This window comes from Haliotis rubra, unplaced genomic scaffold, assembly GCF_003918875.1.
Source record: "Haliotis rubra isolate DU_JTF1 unplaced genomic scaffold, ASM391887v1 Scf202, whole genome shotgun sequence".
Lineage (NCBI taxonomy): Eukaryota > Metazoa > Mollusca > Gastropoda > Lepetellida > Haliotidae > Haliotis > Haliotis rubra.
Genome location: NW_025766026.1, coordinates 336,063 through 356,225, shown reverse-complemented (window position 1 = coordinate 356,225; position 20,163 = coordinate 336,063). Strand labels below are relative to the sequence as shown.

The following is a 20,163-nucleotide window of genomic DNA, read 5'->3' as shown; positions in this document are numbered from 1 at the left end:
CTTGTTCTATTAATGGCGACAATACACATACTAGATTAAGTGTGCGTGTCCTATTTCATCTAGTTTCTACTCAGGAACTGACTCAAACTGTTCCCTCTGAAACTGTCCTGAAGGTACGCAAGTGCGTACCCCACCAAACATATTTCGAAATAAAGTAGAAAACATGTTATCAACCGTTTAACAGATAGCATACATCCTCAAAGAATACATTTGTACAAATGATAGAAACACGTTAGCGATCAAGATAAGATGGTTCAATTCTTACCCAATGACGTTCATCAAACTGCCTAGCGTTAATCTCATTGCTGTATTGGACATATGTATTTGTCGTGTATAAGGGGCTTGAATGAATGGCTATGGTAGTCGTTCACGTATTGGTGCTAGTTAGGAAGATTGAAAACTGACGAAGCTAGATATAGTTTTCTTAAACGCGAGTGAGTTAACTCATAGTTTTAAACTGCTTTTTGGTCTTCAGGTGGGGTAGCCTAGTGGTTAAAGCGTTCGCTCGTCACGCCGAATATCCGGGTTCGATTCCCCACATGGGTACAATGCGTGAAGCCCTTTCCGGATGTAACCCGCCGTGATATTGCTGGATTATTGCTAAAACGGCGTAAAACCTTACTCACTCTTATCAAATCTGAATCACAGAGTGGGCCGCTGAGAATGAGCTTCCGAAATTGTATCCACGAGGGCTGCAATCATCCGTTTTGACAATGATCTTTTTTGCATAGTCGTATGCGCACAAATTTCGAATCCCTTCGTCAACACTCATTTTGCAAACTGAGGCACACTTGACGCGAGATAAAAGATAGATTGTGAAATTACTTTTCCTTTTATGTACTCCATTTTGCATGATCAGTGTTGGAATGCTTTGAAAGAAATGCCAGATTCGTTCCTTATAAATTAATCCTTTACTGAAAATGCGAGGTCCGGAATTGTTACTTTCATTCTGAAATATCTCAGATATTTAGTCCCAGTTTATAGAGAGCCCGTGTGGGATCGTTTACGTTCAAAATTTTATGACACTGATTTTACAGTCAATTTTGAATTTCCCATTGTTCGGGATGTAGGCCAAGCCTCAAGCCCGCGCTAACAGAAAATTGACTAATGATTGAGATGAACTTGAGGATAATATATCGATCTATAACATACAACGCTAGAATTATGTGGGAAGATATTTTCAAGCACACGGTACATCTCCAAGCTACTAATGTAGGAAACATTACTTGATTTACGCCACAGTCCCAGCGTGCCACTGAAAATGTATCCTTCGTGGACGATAGTCCTTGGCCAACTTCTCATCTCCCTGAAAGAACTGGAGGAACGATAAACCCCCTTGGTGCCACCTTATGTACAGCAGCGGGCTAGACAATTTTAATTACACCCATGATCAGCTTCTATTGTCCTGAGGGGTAATTAATTTCAGTTACAGTTGTGTCAGAGCGACTCCCTCTGATACAGAAATACTGTGAAACCAACATATATTGGGATTCTGGTCATCGAGAATGTCTTCTCAATCACTGGTTAGTCTGATCCAGCTTTGACTTCTGATAAGGCAGTCTTTTACAGTCTCTTACGCGGCGCTACAACAAACAAACTCATGAACTGTTATTGTACACATGTATACAGCTATACTTTGTCTACATTTACAAAGTGTGGCACAGTCGTCTAAGGCATGCCATTAACTGTGCAGGGTGACGTCCCTTAGGCACGTCAGGAACCTATCATCATTGGGTCGCGACTGACGGGATCGTTTTGTCAGACTCGCTGACTTGGTTGATACATGTCATCGTATCCCAGTTGTGTAGAATGATGTTGATCACTGGATTGTTTGGTCGAGTGTCGAGTACTTGCAGACCGCCGCCATATAGGTGGAATATTGCTGAGTGCGGCGTAAAACTAAATTCACTCGCTCACCCATTCGAATCATGTCATGATTATGTTTCAAGGTTTTCAGCATCATATCTGCGCTGGCGGTAAACGTCTGAGACTTGCATTACTTCGGGTTTTTCTCCCACATTAAGCTGATACGCCACAAATAACTAAAATACTTTATCTATGCGTCATTTGACCAAAGCCATTCATATACTCCCTGTCCACGTTTTTGTGTTTCTACTAAGATTTGCTGACAACTAAAGATGGTTTGGTCACGAGTCAGTAATGTCAGCCCCAATGAGCTTGTTGAAACTGATTGAAACTAATTCTGTATATCTGATGAATCAGATAGGGTTATGTATGTACGAGATACATTCAGAAATAGTGATTACTCAAATCAGTGAGCGTCTTTGTCGGCGTTTGTGTGGATCTCCGATGCGGATTATGTCGCATTGCCTTAATCCCGGAAAAATTGAATAATGCGAGTTGTTGCAGCGTTTATATATATATATATATATATATATATATATATATATATATATATATGCACTCCATATAGAACATAAAATCCCATTGGAGCCCAGAATAATTCTGAATTTTACAGCTGTGGCAATATAAACGTAGGAAATCATCCTGTACTTAATTCGGATCATTTGTTTTGTGATAAGTTCCCAAGTCTCTCGTGGACAATACATGATTACGCGATTCGTCATTTGTACACGAGTGTCTGCATTCCCAGTTTGATGATTGTACACGAGAGTCTGCATTCCCAGTTTGATGATTGTACACGAGAGTCTGCATTCCCAGTTTGATGATTGTACACTAGTCTGCATTCCCAGTTTGATGATTGTACACGAGAGTCTGCATTCCTAGTTTGATGATTGTACACGAGAGTCTGTATTCCCAGTTGGATGAACACTACAATCACGGGATTGGTGCCGCCAAACCTGGAAACATAATCTGTCCGGGATTCGAACCCATTGTCATTGGTGCCTGGGACTCCTTAGAGACTCAACTTTGCTCGGTGGTTTGCGTCGCCTTTAACGAATGGCCTCAAGGTCTGCTATTTAACGACGGCTGCTTTACAAATATAGCGACCAGCTAAGACGACTTGGCCACCTGAGACCCTCAAGACAAGCAATTCAAATTCACTATGATATTACGACACATGATCTTTCTCAGTGTGTATGCTGTAGGGATGCGTAACTTAGTGTAACATATGTTCGGTATTATCTCGCTCAAGGTTTGTTTTCTCCCCTCGGGTAATGGCAGTAAGAAACTGATAATATTAACAACGCTTCTAAACTGTTATCATTTAGTGAGGCCGCGAGATATTAGCGAGATCCTGTTTGAGAACACAAATGGTTACACTGGATAAGACCAACGCTCATGTTATTAAATACCACACACATTTAGTTATTGTTAGGAGTTTTATCAATACATTGTTTTTAGAGCGTCTTATACTTAGGATATGTAATTATCAATTTATAAACAAGTGTTCATCCGGAGAAGATTATATGAAAATTAATCGCCACTCCTTAGTGACGATGCAATTTATGTTGTTTAAACAACAATAAAACAAGAAAATGAACCAGTTATATGGTCTTGTAAACGTGTGTTATGTTTCAAATATCAGTTTGTGGCATAATGACGTCATATATATTTTACATTTACTAATTGGTATAGCCGTGAAGATTCGGGTTAGAATTGATCTTCAGAAACCCATGCTTGTCGTAAGAGGCAACTAACGGGATCGGGTGGTCAGACTCGCTGGCATGGTTGGCACATGTCATCGAGTCCCAATTACGTAGATCGATGCTCATGCTGTTGATCACTGGATTGTCTGGTCCAGTCTCGATTATTTACAGACCGCCGCAATACAGTTGGTATATTGCTGGGTGCGACTTAAAACTAAACGCACTCACTTTACAAATTGGTAAAGGTCTGAGATCTTCATTCCAAAGTCAGCATACAGGCGGTGTAAAACTGAAATGCTTCACAAGGAGAGGTGTTAAACCAATGTACTTTCACTCCCTCTATGAAACGTGTCATACATGTGACTATGAATATCGACCTTATGCTTCGTCAGCTGCAGACTTGTAAGCGTTGAATGTCCCTCGCGTCATGTAATCTTGTTACAATATGTCTTTGACAAGTCTTAGAAACTGTACAAGATTGCCGGGAGCGCCTCTTCGTTAGTCCCATCAAAGGAACCTGTATGTTCAAGGTAATAGCTACTTATGTGTAAATAACCCGCTGAGTCCTGAATTCTGATCATGCATGAAGGTCTTGTATGGGGTTTGTTTTGCAAAAACTGCCTCACCTTCAAAAGGCCAGGGACAGATAAGGTTTATCTGAAAGTTCGTTGTAAACGTCACATGTCAAAATGATTATGCCTGCTTTGATTAATATAAATCGATATCTCGTGGTATGAAATGTCATTAATCTACACCGTTCACGTTTCAGCTACTCAGGCGATGATTGAAAATAGTTCCTTCTGAAAATCAGTACATTTCATCTCCACTCCGACAAGATGCTGAAATGGTGCGGAAGACCAACTGAAAATTACTACCTTTGCATTACATGAACCTTTGTAGATTTTACCCAAAGTAGGACCTTTCTGTCCGTGAAGCTTAGATAATTTCATCTCCCTTGCGCCAAAGAGTCTGTAAGCATATGCTTTAGGCAAATAGATCGAAATTAGCGAAAGAAGGTTAAGCGTGTCGTATATTTATCACACAACAATTTTCAATTGAAACTCACGAGGTTATGTATTATATACAGGATAATGCAGGTGTATTAAAAGAGGTAATATGATTTGGGTCTTCGTTAAACGATACCGGGGTCAATCGGTCAACAGCATTACTTTGGTACAACTGCAATTACCCTAATGAAGTGCCAATGCCCACAAGTTACTCATTGACATTGGAACATTAGGTTATTGCACACAAACTATATAGAGGTATAGGTCAATGATCTGGCTATGGAGTATTTGGAGTATTAGGATAAGACGACTGGTATATGAAAACTATTTGAACAATCATGTGAGCTGACTGTGTTTTGTGATGGGAACTTCATCCAAACTGAGCACTCTTCATATTTACATATGACTTGTTTATGATTTTTCAGTACAAAAGTAAACATTGAAATATGGGATAAACATTATCGAAAAAGGATAGAAAATCAATTTATTGTTATTGCTTGCAACATTTCTGATAGTCGAATAACACTGTATTATAACATGACAGCTTTAGTGCAAAATTAGACAGGAAAATATGATGTGGTAATGAATAATCGATCTTGATTAATTTCTGGATTGCAGATTCCGTATGTCATCCGAACGCCGGCAGTCAGCAGTAAATGAGAGCCCATCGCCCAGTGCAGTAGGGGACTTGCTCTGTCGACCGAGTAGCGAGATTATCGGCTGTGCCCGCAAGACTGTAGGCCGACCAACCAACAGCTCGATGTTCCAGCGTTCATGCTCTACTCGGAGGGAATCAACTCCTCGGAACTAGTGCCTCGCTCTCTGTCCGGCATCGAGTGATAGCAATGTGCGGACAATGGAACACTCTAACAGTACTACCTACGATGTGTCATCCATGTCAGGTAGGAATTCTGGCAGTAGCCATAACGGAAGAACGGAAAGCAGCTATACGACGGATTTATCGGTCACTACTGAGGTGCCGGTCAGCGAGATTTCTCTTAGTACGGAGTTTTACAATGCGACAAAAGTTTTTCAAAGTTTGGATGCGTATGTTAACACAAGTGCCCCTCTGGAAACCAGTACCGTGTCGGAGTTTCTTAACTTCACGGAATCTTTTACGCAATGGAATACGACAGCCACTTCCATAAGTGACAACCTCACGTTTGATTACTATAATTCAACTAATTTCACCGATCCATCAAACTCGACAGCAACAGGGCCGTTGTTTAGCACCCTAGAGGTGGTTGTGATCTCTATCGTGGTGTCAGTGTTGTGTGTGTTGACGGCGGGAGGTAACCTGCTTGTCATCATAGCTTTTAAGGTGGAGAAACAACTACAAACTGTCAGTAATTATTTCCTATTAAGTTTGGCTGTGGCAGACTTTACCATCGGTGTCGTCTCCATGCCTTTTTATACTGTCTATCTTGTGATGGGATACTGGCCTCTGGGTCCTGAGCTGTGTGACATATGGTTGTCTCTCGACTATACCATGAGCAATGCCTCCGTGGCCAATCTCATCATCATCAGTTTTGACAGGTATCTTTCCGTGACAAGGCCTCTCACCTATCGCGCCAACAGGACCTCCAGGAAGGCCTTGACAATGATCTTCTGTGCTTGGGTCATATCAGCAATGATGTGGACCCCATGGATATTTGCTTGGCCCTATATCGAGGGGCGGAGGACCGTTAAGTATAATGACTGTTATATTCAGTTTTTGAAAACAAATAAATACCTCACGATCATAACTGCAGCACTGGCTTTTTATATTCCCGTGTCCATCATGGTGATTCTTTATTATAGGATTTTTCTTGAAACCCAGAAACGACAGAAGGATCTTCCTAAGCTCCAGGCTGTTAAGAGATATTACGGCAGCAAAAAGTCCACCATATCCAGCGACGAGGAGGGTTACTCAAGCGTCAGTGAAAAACGAAGTCATTCCTCCCCAGAACTTCAAGACATCGAGGAGTATTCTCGGAGGTCTGAAAGAACTTCGTGTAGGAGTAAATTGTTGTCGTGTCTCAAAATTGATAGAGACTCGGATTACATAGAGGAATCCAGTACAAGTGACCCTCCAGCCTCGCCGGGGAATTCTAACGTGGTGACAACATCAACCACCAGTGCTGGTCAAAGTATTCTACGGGCCAATTTTCCGTCACGGTTCCGACAAAATAGTGCTGGCAATAGTTTAGCTTTAAACCGGACCCCTAAAACAGACGGTGTGAGCTGCAGTGGATCAATGATTCCCTTACTTCCGGTGGAGACGCCCTCTCCGTTCCCTTCACCTGGCCCTCCGCCTCCTTACGACATCACTACATCATTTTCCCGCCAAAACAAAGCGCCGTCTGCGCCCCCTCCTCTTTATGAAGACTGTGCATCAGACAACAGAAAGGAGACAATGTACACTGTCCTGATAAAACTTCCACGGGACGATTCGACGGATTCGGAAAACAAACCGTCTATACGAATGATACCCGATAGCGATGCAGATAGTATTTGTGAGTTGACGCCTTCTGTTCCACGCCACATTGACAGTGATTCTAGTGACGGCAGCCAAGCGGACAACTCCGACGACCTTGACCGAGACAGGGGATTACCTCCCCTTCCACCACCAAAAGGAACCCCTGCCTTGGGAAGGCGGGCTCAAAGCAATGACCAGAATAGACATGCCATGCAGCAACGCATGGCAATGAAAGTAGCCAACAAAGTTCGGAAGCAACGAGCACGACACAAAATGCATTCAAAGCGCCACGAACGGAGACAGGATCAAAAAGCGGCGAAAACGCTGACGGCCATTTTGTTGGCTTTCATAGTAACGTGGACACCCTATAACATCTTTGCCGTCACCATGGTTTTCTGCAATGGATGTATAGATGAGACTCTATATGCCATTGGTAAGATTGATTTATATTTTCCTCCAGGTATAAGATATTCTTTGGTTTTGTTAAAGGACATTTCTGAAATGAAAGGTTTTCGAGAATACCTTTAAACTTCATCTATCATATATGGGTCGTTCTCAAGAGGTTTTTAGCACAAATTGCGAAATACATTTCTGTGTTGTAAAATCGTTAAATAGGTATCTAAGTTGTTAATTCTCTGGAAGCGTATTAATGCCACAGTCTGTAAATGAAACTTTCATCTACGTAGATGAAAGAATCTTTTTGTAGATGAAAGTTTATTGTACGTCATGTACGTCAAGTGTCATGTACGTAGATGCTAATTTTGTTTATATTGTGGCACTAATACGCTTCTATAGGTATGCGATCCATCCATTCTATGTAACAGGTCCATGTTTGGCAGCACCACCCAATCAAAAAACAAGATGAAAGCATTTAATTTTCCTAGACATTGGAAGGTTTATTCATTAGTCATTGTATGTACAGCTACATAGATGATAATATGTGATTACAAACTTTTAAGTGGTGTTTTAATACATACAGGGAACGTGTTATGACTATGAACTACAAGGAATTCAATTGTTTACTTATCTTATCGGATAATGAAATTTAATCAGCGCCCCTGCCCGAGAGCGCCGTCAGTAAACCATTTCGTCTTATTTGATATTCGCAGCTCATTGCTTAAGCACTTTGTACATACATTATAAGTCGTCGATTAATATCTTTAACATTTGACCATATTAAATAATTGGAAAAGCTGAGTAATCTGAAACTACATTTGTAGCATATGTGTATGGTGTATTACATATGATCAAAGCAAACTGGGCTTTGAGGAGGAGCTTTACTACAAGCCACTGCCTAAAGCACCTCCTCGATATGGTTTTGTGGTCATCATAAAGACGATACGAAGCACCAGTCACCATTGTGAGCATTGAAGACAGACTTTTCATGGTTAAATGAAGCTTAGAACTTGCCATAAACTATTTGATTGTTGATAGTGATTGAAGTAACAGTACTTTCAGCGACGTGTATTCAGCCAGTTGTAAATATATTACCAGATCATATATGACATCGTTTTATACACCTCATTCGTTGTTTGAATTATATATATATCATTCTTTTCTGTTCATTTTCCACCACAACAAAGCATACATTGCCGAATGCAATGTGATTTTTAATTATCCTTTGTTCTCAACTGTTTTATCTGAACATATTGATAACCATCTTAAATTTCCTTCTTATCTTCTGGTATTCGTTTCTGGTAGAGTTATACTGAGGTCTAATATTTGAGTTAAACCAGATGGATAAGCCACAATCATAATTAACTGTGTTATATTGGTTCTAACACATAAACACAATGGCAATAGAGCTCCTGATTATCCAGAGAAGCAGATACGATCTTGTTTAAATCAGTGTCAAGTTGTAGCCCTTTCATTCTGCCCTGTATGCGTGTTCGGTGCATAGTAACACCGTGTTCCAGGATGTAATGAAAGCTGCCAAATAGGCCCTAATCTACATCTTGGTAACACTGCCTATTTGGATACTCGTAAGAACCGTAGCCATGTCAGGATCTGCAGTTGCCTTATCTCTGATGCGTATTTCAAATGAAATCTAAATCTATGAAGCTAAACCGCAACGGTTACAACGAAGGAACAGATGATAAGGTAAAACGTGTGCTGGAATGTTAACATGAGTGTTCTGTTCACGAAGAATTGTTTGCTTAAGGTACGCTCTATATGTAACTGTTACGCATGTTAAAGTGAAAGGGTAGAAGTTGTACAAGCATATCTTCGGTAACCAGACCAAAACCTACCCCCACACCGCATTCTGTTACCAGTTATAAACCGGTAACCGTGACTCGGTAAACCATTTCGTACCGTGACTCGTTTGCATAATCTCCTACCTTACTGTCCTGATGAATTTACTGATAGATTTTGTTTGCTGCAGCAATAGACATTCTTTGTACTTAAGCGACCCTAATACCATTTAACGTCAGTTACTACGACTATATAAGTGACCATATTTGCATATGCTTCGTCGGCTTTCATTCGCTGTATTTCACAAATGTAAAACAAGTTCAGCCACGGTATCGAGTTTGTCTACATAAAAATATGGAGAAGATTGGCTCATTTGGTCATTGTATATTGCGAGTTCGTTGAGGTACATTTCTGACTTTATCGTTCGCAAAACAATGCAACAAAGGTAGCTTTGATTAACGTTATTGATACTAATTACACGTGCATGTGTGTACTCCCCTAAAACAAATTACACATTGATTAACCCGAGCACTGTGGATTAGATTCCTGATTCGTCCCGATTGTGTTTCTAGGTTAGTCAGCAAGTGGGAAATGTCTTATATCTGCATCGTGCTTTCCTCCATCATCATGCTAACACATTGTGACTAACTGCAATACTGTTCCAGGGGACGTTAAACAAGACTCACTCAATGTGCTGAATTGCTTGTAAGACCTGATCATATGTATATTTTAAACTCAATTTTAGTAGAGCTGTGATGATATATCGTAGTATCGATAATCGTTCAACTTTATCTGACGATATGTATATCGATACTTTTGTTCGTATCGTGATATGTATCGTTGACCTAAAAGATGTTAATGTTTACTAGAAATTGACGGTTATGTAAAAATTTACACTGTTACTTGCAATCAGAATATACCTTTTAAATTTTTAAAGAAAATAACTAAAGATAGCATATCGTGATTTGCATCGAATCGAATCGAATCGTATCGTTCCAAGATATCGCGATACGTATCGTATCGTGACATTTCCGTATCGTCACACCTCCAAAGTTTAGATACCTTCACGGTTGTTTTGTGGAACTTAAGTTATCTTATTCTTGATATCAAGGCAGCATCTGCTTCTAGTTAGTTGCTGCGGCCAGTCTTACCGCAGACACGTCGCTCAATTCTCAGTGCAGAAGATTATCCCTTAACTACGTTGTGTTGCTCGTATGTCGTCTGTCCTTTGGAAGAGTAAGTGCCTAGCCCGGGGCAGGGACTGACACCATAATTCACATGGAAGTGATAATTTGAAACTCAAGGTGGCGAGTAGGTAACACTTTGGGTTGGGTTGGTCTCATTTCAAAATACCATTTTGGTCCAGATTGTCCTTTGACATTAGCGATCATATAATACCACCTTCAAATCTGGAATTAATATTTCTTTTACATTTCATGCACTTGTATGAACACTGTCCCGTTTATAGTTATTGGAATCATCGTTGTATCTTTGATTTAGTGCGGTCATTATGTTACCGTTTATGAATACAGTAACATATATACGGTTCCATTGATAACATTTAATGTTTGCGTCATTGCTTTGGATTTGATTGACGCTGTCAATTAGATTCATTTTTCGTCTTGTCTCATGTGTAAGATATCTTCGTGTCATATCTGCCATATGAAAACCATCTGTATGCCATCATGGGATAGTCATTATGTCATGTGGCAGCTGTAACTGCAACCAGATTGAGAAGCTGGAGTTCATTCCCAACAATGTAGGTATTGTAATAGTACATTCCACAATTAACCCAAGTGGAGAGAGTACATTTCTTATATATTCCAGTTGGAGAACGCTCACTTAATTAATAACCCATCTGCATAAAATTATTTTCGTATATTACCAAGCTGCTTAAAAGTCATTTTATATTATTACCCAACTTGATAAAATGCATTACTTATGGCACATTTCTTGATAGAACGTATTCCCATAACTATTACCTAGCTGGATTAAACCAATTCCTTATATAACACATCTGAATAGAATGCATTCCTTATATTTACTATCTGAATAAGACACGTCCCTATATAATCCATCAATACAAAACAAATTCCCCATATCATCAATCTACATATTACATATAGTTAATGTCACGTCCCTAAATAACCCATCAAAACAAAACAAATTCCCCATATTAACCTTCTACATGTAACACATTCTATATATCACCTATTCTTGTATCTGATATTACGCGCATCCTCTGTACACTACTCATCTGATGAAGCACATTCTATTATTACCAAGATGGGTAAAGTGTAACATGTTTTTTATTCCCTTGCAATGACCAGTGATTTACCTCCAGTTCAACTATACTGATGTACAAAAGAAAGCTTTGAGACTATTAAACAACGTAAATATTTTGCTAACAATGTACCCAATTGGGTACGATATCTATGGTGTTATTGCAACACGTACACAATGTTTGTGACTTGTGAGTCGCAATCAAAACACTTTTCGAAATATTATGCTGTTTTCAGGAAAACATTTTACCAAAGCATCAGATGTGTACTTTCTTTTGTACGTCAGTATAGCAATAAATTATTGCTTTCCTTGATTCGACACGGCATTGTAATCATATGAACTTGCTTTGGCTGGTTAATTAGTGACAAATAGGTAATCATTATCAAATGTCACATTGAGCTTGCAATAATTATGCAAACTACATTACGGTTGAGTCAAATGAATTATACGCCAGGGCAGTTATAAGCTCAAATCTAACTTAACCATACTGACAGTTCACAAATATTTGCAGTCAGAAGCTCTACCGAAGCATCATAATATACCGAGCATGTATAAAACAATAACATGGCTAAATGCATTGACAGGCGTAAGTTTGATGAAAATCCTCAAACACCACTTTCTAAAACGAGCAATCACTCGAAGAGGTAGTGAGGTAGTCCCTTTCAAAAATACCTACACCAAACATAAGCAGCAGCATGTAGAGCGATTCAAAGTCCACCTCAAAAGGAAGTATTTTGTAACCTGCTTTTATCAAGTAACTGTTCAACTCAGGCCATGACTTGGAAGTCATGATGATCGCTGTGGTGGTTTATTTTTCAAGTGCAACGAGAACAATGAATAGATATAATTTACTTCACCTACCTTTAAACAGTAAATGCTTCAAAATGAGAAATCTGATTTCGTTTCCTGATTGGTTGAGACGGCTTTCTCTGTATAACTATTATTGAAAACAATTTAGCTTTGGCTTTAAGATTGTATTTTTTTTCAAGAACGTATGACTCACCAAGCGTGGCTCCGTGTCAGATGATAAACGATCCTCCTGTGCAATAAAATATCCCTGAGTTTTTGAGAATATGAAATTTGTGCAAAGGATTTCGGTAAGATTTGCGCTTACAAGAGCCGGTGAATATATTGTTTGCGATAAGGTCTGTGAGCATTTTAAAGAAAGCACATTTAAGGGAAATTCTTAGAAGTGGGAGAAAAGGTTAGAAGAAGTCAAAAGGAACGAAAAAATGATATTTTCTGGGGTGATATAAAAAATAAAATATTTTAATATAAACAAGTGTGAAAGTGGAGTTTGATAGCCATACAATACAGCCTGCAACCTATTCAGCAGATATTTGGAGTGAGTGAGTAAGTGTGTCTGGTTTAATGTCACCTTGGACAGTATTGCGTAACAACGTGTCAGCATTGTAATGGAGGAATGCCTGAAATGATTCAAATCTTAAATGTTATTAAGCTTGTAAAACCCACTTGTCAGGTGTTAACTATCCTGAAACAGCACATATTCGATCTAGAATTCCTATTCCAAAATCGAATATTAACGTATATCCATTTTCGCAAGCACACACATGTGCGTTTATATAATTATGTCAGTAGATGTTCAAGGATAATACATAGAAACACAGATACTTGTATAACAGAGCTGAATATAATTTAAAAACACACCAATTTAATATTTTGAATGCAATGGACAGTGTACCTAAGTGACAGTGTTCCAGTGGGGACTTAGGTTCCAGGCTGTGATGAACGTGGCTCCTTCCTCATGGGAATACTGCTTTACGGTAATTTGTCATGAAGCATCTACCATGAGTCTATTTAGGTCAGGCAGGTTGAAAATAGCTTTAATCAATCTTATCGTTTGGACTTTAATTAAAAGTGCCGGCGTAGACACGAACTTACTTAGGGGACAGAGTGACACGAGCAATAAGTAATGGACTATTTTATCAGCAAGTTCGCGTCCCTTTGTTACTGTTGTCAACAGATAGTTTATCATACACATACACATGAAGTATTGAATAATTGTCACGGTGAATAATAAAATTTATAACACCTATGTGATAAAATATTAAATTAAGGTTTAGATTTGTGTAACGATGAGATATCTTATCAGAAATATTTGATATTTGATTCAGAGAGCTAGCTGAGTTTGATCACTGAATATTATCCACATTCGTACGAGAATCAAGATAAAAGTTTACACACATCTTTTCATTCTTGTACCGATGTTAAGGAATTTCATGACATGTATTTGTGTACATACGTTGACCTCCCTCAAGAACAAGAGCAAGATCAACGCGCGAAACGTGCGTCATAGGCGGCATTTGGATAACTATAAAATACAACAAATAAAAATATTATACATCTAAAGAAATTGATTATAATGCGGAAGTGAAATTGCGATTTAGCTGTCAGTCCAAACACCTGTCAACGATCTACTTGTACCTTCTCACAAGAACTCTTTCATCCCTTGCAGGAGGATTAACGTTGCCTTTGCAGCAACTAACTCCAGGAGGCAAATAGTTTCAGGAAACATTTGATTACGCCTATTTTGGGTATAATCCCCAAGCAAGCCTGGTCCGCTTTTGATGTGAAAGTCACGACTTAGACAGCAGGAGTAACAGTGGCAATCATACTGTTGTTGATGTCCACGGTGTTCTGAGTTGATTGCATAATACTCAAAGGTGATACTTATTCTGATATGTCTCCAAGGTATGGTAGTAAAAGAGACCTAGTTTAGTTGGTGGTCAATCCAAGTATTTTGAAAGAGTAGAGGAGAGGGTCAAGCCTAAGGAATGAAAGCGGTACACTTGGGATGGTTCTTTTGTATTCAAAGCGTTTCGAAGTTCGTGGTTCTTAGGTTCAAATATTTCAAAGGTATCATTGGATAGTGTTTTATGAACCCTGCCGAGAGCCAGACAAACAATTACTAAGACTCGATTTTTTACAGACCGTCGACATACAGCTGGAATATTGCGGTGTCAGACAAAAAAACAAGCCTTCTTTCGCAACATTTTGATACTTCTAAGGGTGTATAAACCATGCACAGATATTTGCGACTGTTATATCACTATCAATGTAAATACTCTACATTACAACTCCTTATTTGTCTATAAACAGTTGTCTCTTTACGCCGGACCGGGTTTGATTCCCATCATTGATGAACTATTTAAAACCCATTTCTCACTCAGGAAACTAAAGTCTCTCAATATTACATAACATTCGTGTTACATGACACATGGAATTGGTAACGGGTGTTTTGAAAAAAATGTCAAAGCGTTACGTTTTTAATGCAGATAAGTATATAATGAATGTTTGTAGTCTTCTACTCTGATATTGCTGTTTTGGCTTTACAAGCAGGATGTATGATATACCTTTAAGTTTTCGATTTACTATATCCCTGGCTGTACCATGCACACCCGGGAGCGATATTTGAGTAACACCTGTCGGTCTCTGTCTGGAGTCTTGTTATGTCTTACCAGGTGACAGTGAGATCAATAATATCGATCCTGTATGTAAATAATACATATGTTGTGATGATAGACTATAAGTAGGAGCAGGGTGTCCTGGGTTATAGCTAAGCTCCTATATAGATATATCCTGTGCGTGTGAAGTGCCGCTTAAGCTTAATTATTAATACAAATATTGGATTACCTATTTCCATTGCTAGACACGTCTCGGCACTTCGATCATTAAGCTTACACGCAGCTTGCGTTGTGGTTGTTCAGGCAAATGGTTTGACGCAGCCCTTTAGGCAAATAAATCTTTATTTTTTACTCACTCTCTGTATATGGCATGGTATAGATGATGAAATTAGTTTCTAATTTTTTAAACATTATAATTGATGCATTGAACATGTACAACTGTTTACGTACGTGTCACCTGGAGGTATTCGAGTGCAGGTTTCATCATTAATGCTACTTCTGTCTATTATGGGCGGGGTACCCGAAGTACTTTATGTGGCGTAAGATTAATAGTTTGTATTACTTAGGGTTATTTCTAGTTGGGTACAATGCTTCCATTTTTTGTAGCCTCAACACTTGTGTTACTTCAGGGCATTTTGGCTTTGGGTAGCCTAACTTCTAGTCTGCCATACAGACCCTGAAGCAAATATATCCAAGAAATCCCACGCAAGTCTAGAAAATGTGGCACGTCTAGATTTCCACAGCTTGAAGAAAGTCTCAGGGCTCCTTTTTATTATATTATGTGTTTTTCACTACGAGCCTTTTTTCTGTAAAATATGTTCATTTCAGAGACTAGTCGTTAGTCTACCTAGTTTCCTAAGGTGGTATAGGGTTGTCCATTTGTATAACATAAACAAATTAAGACTAGGTAACATAGTTCCTTGGAATAGCGTCATCATTCGGGTACCTTATGACTATTTTGGGTAAGGTAGCCTAGTTTCTGTATGCCTGTATATGGTACTTGGTTCACTAATACTATTTACAGACACACCCGACTGTGTATCGTATACGTTAACACATTCGCTCGTCAATGTCATGGATAGATTCCCAACATCAGTCCAACAGCTGCAGCTCGGCAAGTGTAGACACTAACAAGCTTGATATCGCTGTTAGTATCTAAACCGAAACGTCGCATTCATTGCAGTGAAGACATTGACTTTCCATGGAACTTGGTTTACGTTGGAAATAATATAAATGAATCCTTTTCGTGTATATTTCAACAAGTATGATGATTTTGGAAATGGAACATTTGAATCTATTCTCTGCGTAGATTTCGTCTTACAGTTTTAGGAAATAGCATTAGACTTAAAACCGTTTATGTCATTAATCTATCAAGCTGTAGGTAATATAAGACCATAAGACGAAGGATGAATCGGTTACACGGGAGGGCGCGATTAGAACGCCCAATCATACAGGTTTCCGGCTTTCCTTGAGGACGCAACTTTAGCATCATATGAAAGTCCATTGTCTTGTATCCCATCAATGGCAGTTACGGAAATTGCATAAGATGAATCAATACGTAACGTGTATTATGTGAATGATGTTTACTGAAATAACATAATATCGATTAACTGAATACATAAATTTCATGTGACGTGTCGGAAAAACAAATGAGAAAAAACCTCAACTCAACAAATATTACGTTTTGGGACAGAACATAAGAGGAAATCTTCCGGTTTTATGCTATTCGTGGATGACATGTGACAATATAACTCATGATGAATTCAGTATCTCCGTACATGTCAACACATTTGACGTTTCCTGGAATACATGTAATTAATATATGCCGGTCCGGTGTGTGTGTTGGAGCATGTGTTGGTACACCTCACAGTGGGTAAAGATACATTCAATAAGATACATACCAAGAAACATATTAAGATGGATATTGTATTGGAAGTAATTATTTCAATTGACTACGCATTGTTTTGCATTACAAGATTAACGCCTACATGTATCTTCAGACACATATATTTTGAAACTTATATTCTGAAATCGAAATGTATAAAATGGCTTGTAGTGTTGGAGGCATTGGTTCACTTACAATGTATTAACATTCCTTTAGCTGGCGCTGAAATACATTTTGGGCGGCATTCTGGGCAGTTTTCTCGCAGTAAACGTCGTCATCGGTGCCAGATGAATGTTGATCTCAAGAGCTTTCTGCTTCACGGTTTAGAATAGTTTCTGTTTCGTTGCCTCCAGTTTGTCAGGAAGACGCTCGTGGACTAATGGTAACAAGTGTCGTTGATGACGGCAGGATGGTATATACGTGTTTGCAGATTTCTGGGCAGGTGGCAAAGGTACCGTTGCTGAAGTACTTATCGGACATGGATAGATGTCTCGGGTTGTCGATGGTTGATGAGCATCTTACCATCTTGGTGTAGGAGAAAATGTCCACCAGCAGAGGCTTGAGTGTAGGATGGTGTAACATTAACCTCTACATCAGATGGAAGTACTGGGCAGCTATGTAGATCGGTACAGACTGGCCAGTACACTCTACCAGGTTTTCACATCTCGAAGCAGATCATCGTCTTCATTGTCACGTAAACCTAACTTATTTGCTTCAACGTGCCTGCCAGTAGTTCTTGAAAGGTTACAGTTATAAGTCGTGATGACCTTGTTGATTGTGGTTGGAATGTCGTTTTCACAACAACATTAGTGTACGGTGTTTTTCCGGTGTTCTTGTTTCTAAACCTGTTGCCATTATGATGGAAATTCTGCAAATGACGCAACAAACTTGATCATGTTCCCTTTACACTGATGGCGTGACCAGTACAAATAGTTTATACACTCGACGTCACTAACACCGATATATCAAAGATAGTTTCCACGCAACATGTAACTTTTCTGTATGTCGGTCATCTTAAAAGTATTTACCTATCATCCATCTTATAGAGCCCTGTTCACTCGAGAAGCATCCTTCTGTAATCTCCGCTTAAGTCTGACAAACTATAACCACAAAACGCAATGGGCTGTAGCTCTTTATCCCATATAAAACACCCAGGGTGAGGGTATAATAAGGTCAAACCATTTCGGAAAATAGAATAAAATGAATCTATTTTCTATATGTAACTCATGTACGACGTTTGGTGGAACAGCATGTGTTGAACGTCCATTGTCTACGGGTATCTCATCTCCGACATTGCCAGATGTGTTATGTGTAAGATTGTCAGGAAGCAGCTATGGTTTAAACATACCTGGATAAGTAAACAAACCACACGTGCTTATATTAATGCTCCTCCTCATCTTACTTTAACAACGGCTGGTTTTACGCAAGACTGTGCTCAACATAATGTAGGAAAGTACACCGATGAAGAGCACGAACCGATTCATTGCTGACACTGGTGTCTGTGAAATGTAATGGTACAGTTTTCCAATTTCAAAAATATTGCTTTCGACACTAAAGTGAAGTCGTGAACAGACTGGATGACCATGTTCATTGAACTATTACTGACGGAACGACTGCCATGTTTAGATCGCACCCATACATTCTAAAATTACATCATTCTGATATTATCGTGGCAAAACCTGAAACCACAATTGTTTTCACGATTGTATCAGGACGCTACATTAAGGATTTAAATTCTTTCAATTAGCATTAGATATTTCGTGAATTAGATTGTTCCAAAGTTTAATCGTATCAGGAAGAAATGACTTGGCATGGGACTGGATTCTATATGTGATCGTTTGTAAGTTAGAATTCTAAGATTATAAGTTGTTATGAAACCGTTGAGATGTTTAGATGATATACAACTTCTCAGTTTGTGAAATGTATTACGTTTGGAGCGGTGTCTTCTTTCTTACCTTTTGGTATGACTAGTAACACGAGCTGCTTCATTATAAGTTCTCAGTGCGTTCAAATGCACATTCTCGAGTGATTATTATTGTTCGTAGGCATGATAATAGATGTATACACAACATCAAACGTATGTATTAGTAGCCTCTTCCTAACGCTCCTAAAGCAGTTGATCATTCAACAAGCATTTCTAATAATTTCACTGATTTGGATTTTCTACTTTGAAGGGAAATGCCTAAATGTTTAGGAATTGTCATTTCAGGCTACAGGATAAGAGATGAATCCATCACCTAGGTGTATTTCACGAATGACGTGTGGGTGCCATTAGAAACATCACAAGATAAATATATCAATAGAAAAGTTGTTTTCTAGATATGGACACTAAGAATGACTGCAAAATATTTACAATGTGATTTCATTCCATCACAGTTCCCTTGTACGAAAACAACGAAACAACAAAAGCTCGATACCCTTTATCACAATATGTTTTGTCTTTAAAACATCCACCTGTAGATACAACTTATCAATTTTAGACTTTAAGCGTCTCTCATACTATCATCTTGTCTATACCCTTGTCACGAGGATTGCGTTATAAAACATAACGTCAATATCAAGACAATGAGTACATGTTTATGGTGTATTTTCATTGATAATACCAGCACGAAACACGTTCAATAAGCACTTATTTCACCGGCAACGGCAGCACGCCGAATATACCACATGGCGACAAGTACAGATGTTGTGAGAACATCACTGGCAAGCAACTCCTGCAACAGAACACTGCAGCAAGCTATTGATTGAGCTGTACTTGGTATATTGAACTCTCACAACGTGCAAAATGATTTTATAGTGCAAATGATAGTCATAAACAGTCTATAGAGTGCACTAGGGCACGACAATTGTCCCTTGCATCTTGAAATCTAATTGCTAGTTAAAGAATAATATGGCTGTTTCAGACGCAGTTACGGTTTCAGATGGTAGATGAATCACGTTCCTCTAAGGATTGTGTTTTTCTGAAGATGGGCTTGTGGATAAAACATGCTGTTTTGCGTGTCCGTTGTGGCAATGCGATGTCGTGTATTGACTGAAGGCGGCAGTTACGGAAGGCTTTGAACAGAAATATGAATTCGAGGACATTGCCAGTGTCTACGAAAATGATAATCTGAGGCAGTCGATACAACAGCGTCGTGTATTTAATCTATGCATTTCTTTGAAAAATGACATCATTTTAAGGCCATTGGAAGTAAAAAAAATAATTAAGCGATGAATTAATCAGTTTGAAAGCCATGGAATGTTAGAATATCATTTCCGGCCAACGTAGAGTGAATGATCTGGGTTAGAATTGATCTTCAACAGCCAATGCTTGTGATAGGAGGCGACTAACGGGGTCGTG

At 39.0% G+C, this 20,163-nt stretch overlaps 1 protein-coding gene across 1 annotated transcript in view; it reads left to right on the top strand.

Moving 5' to 3' along the window:
- LOC124275749 (muscarinic acetylcholine receptor M1-like) overlaps positions 1-20,163 on the top strand; it is a 95,336-nt gene that overhangs the window by 71,244 nt on the left and 3,929 nt on the right. The window contains exon 3 of the mRNA XM_046711405.1: positions 5,198-7,470. Coding sequence (XP_046567361.1) covers positions 5,436-7,470 — 2,035 coding nt within the window. The 5' untranslated portion in view covers positions 5,198-5,435. The remainder of the gene's footprint in view (positions 1-5,197; positions 7,471-20,163) is intronic.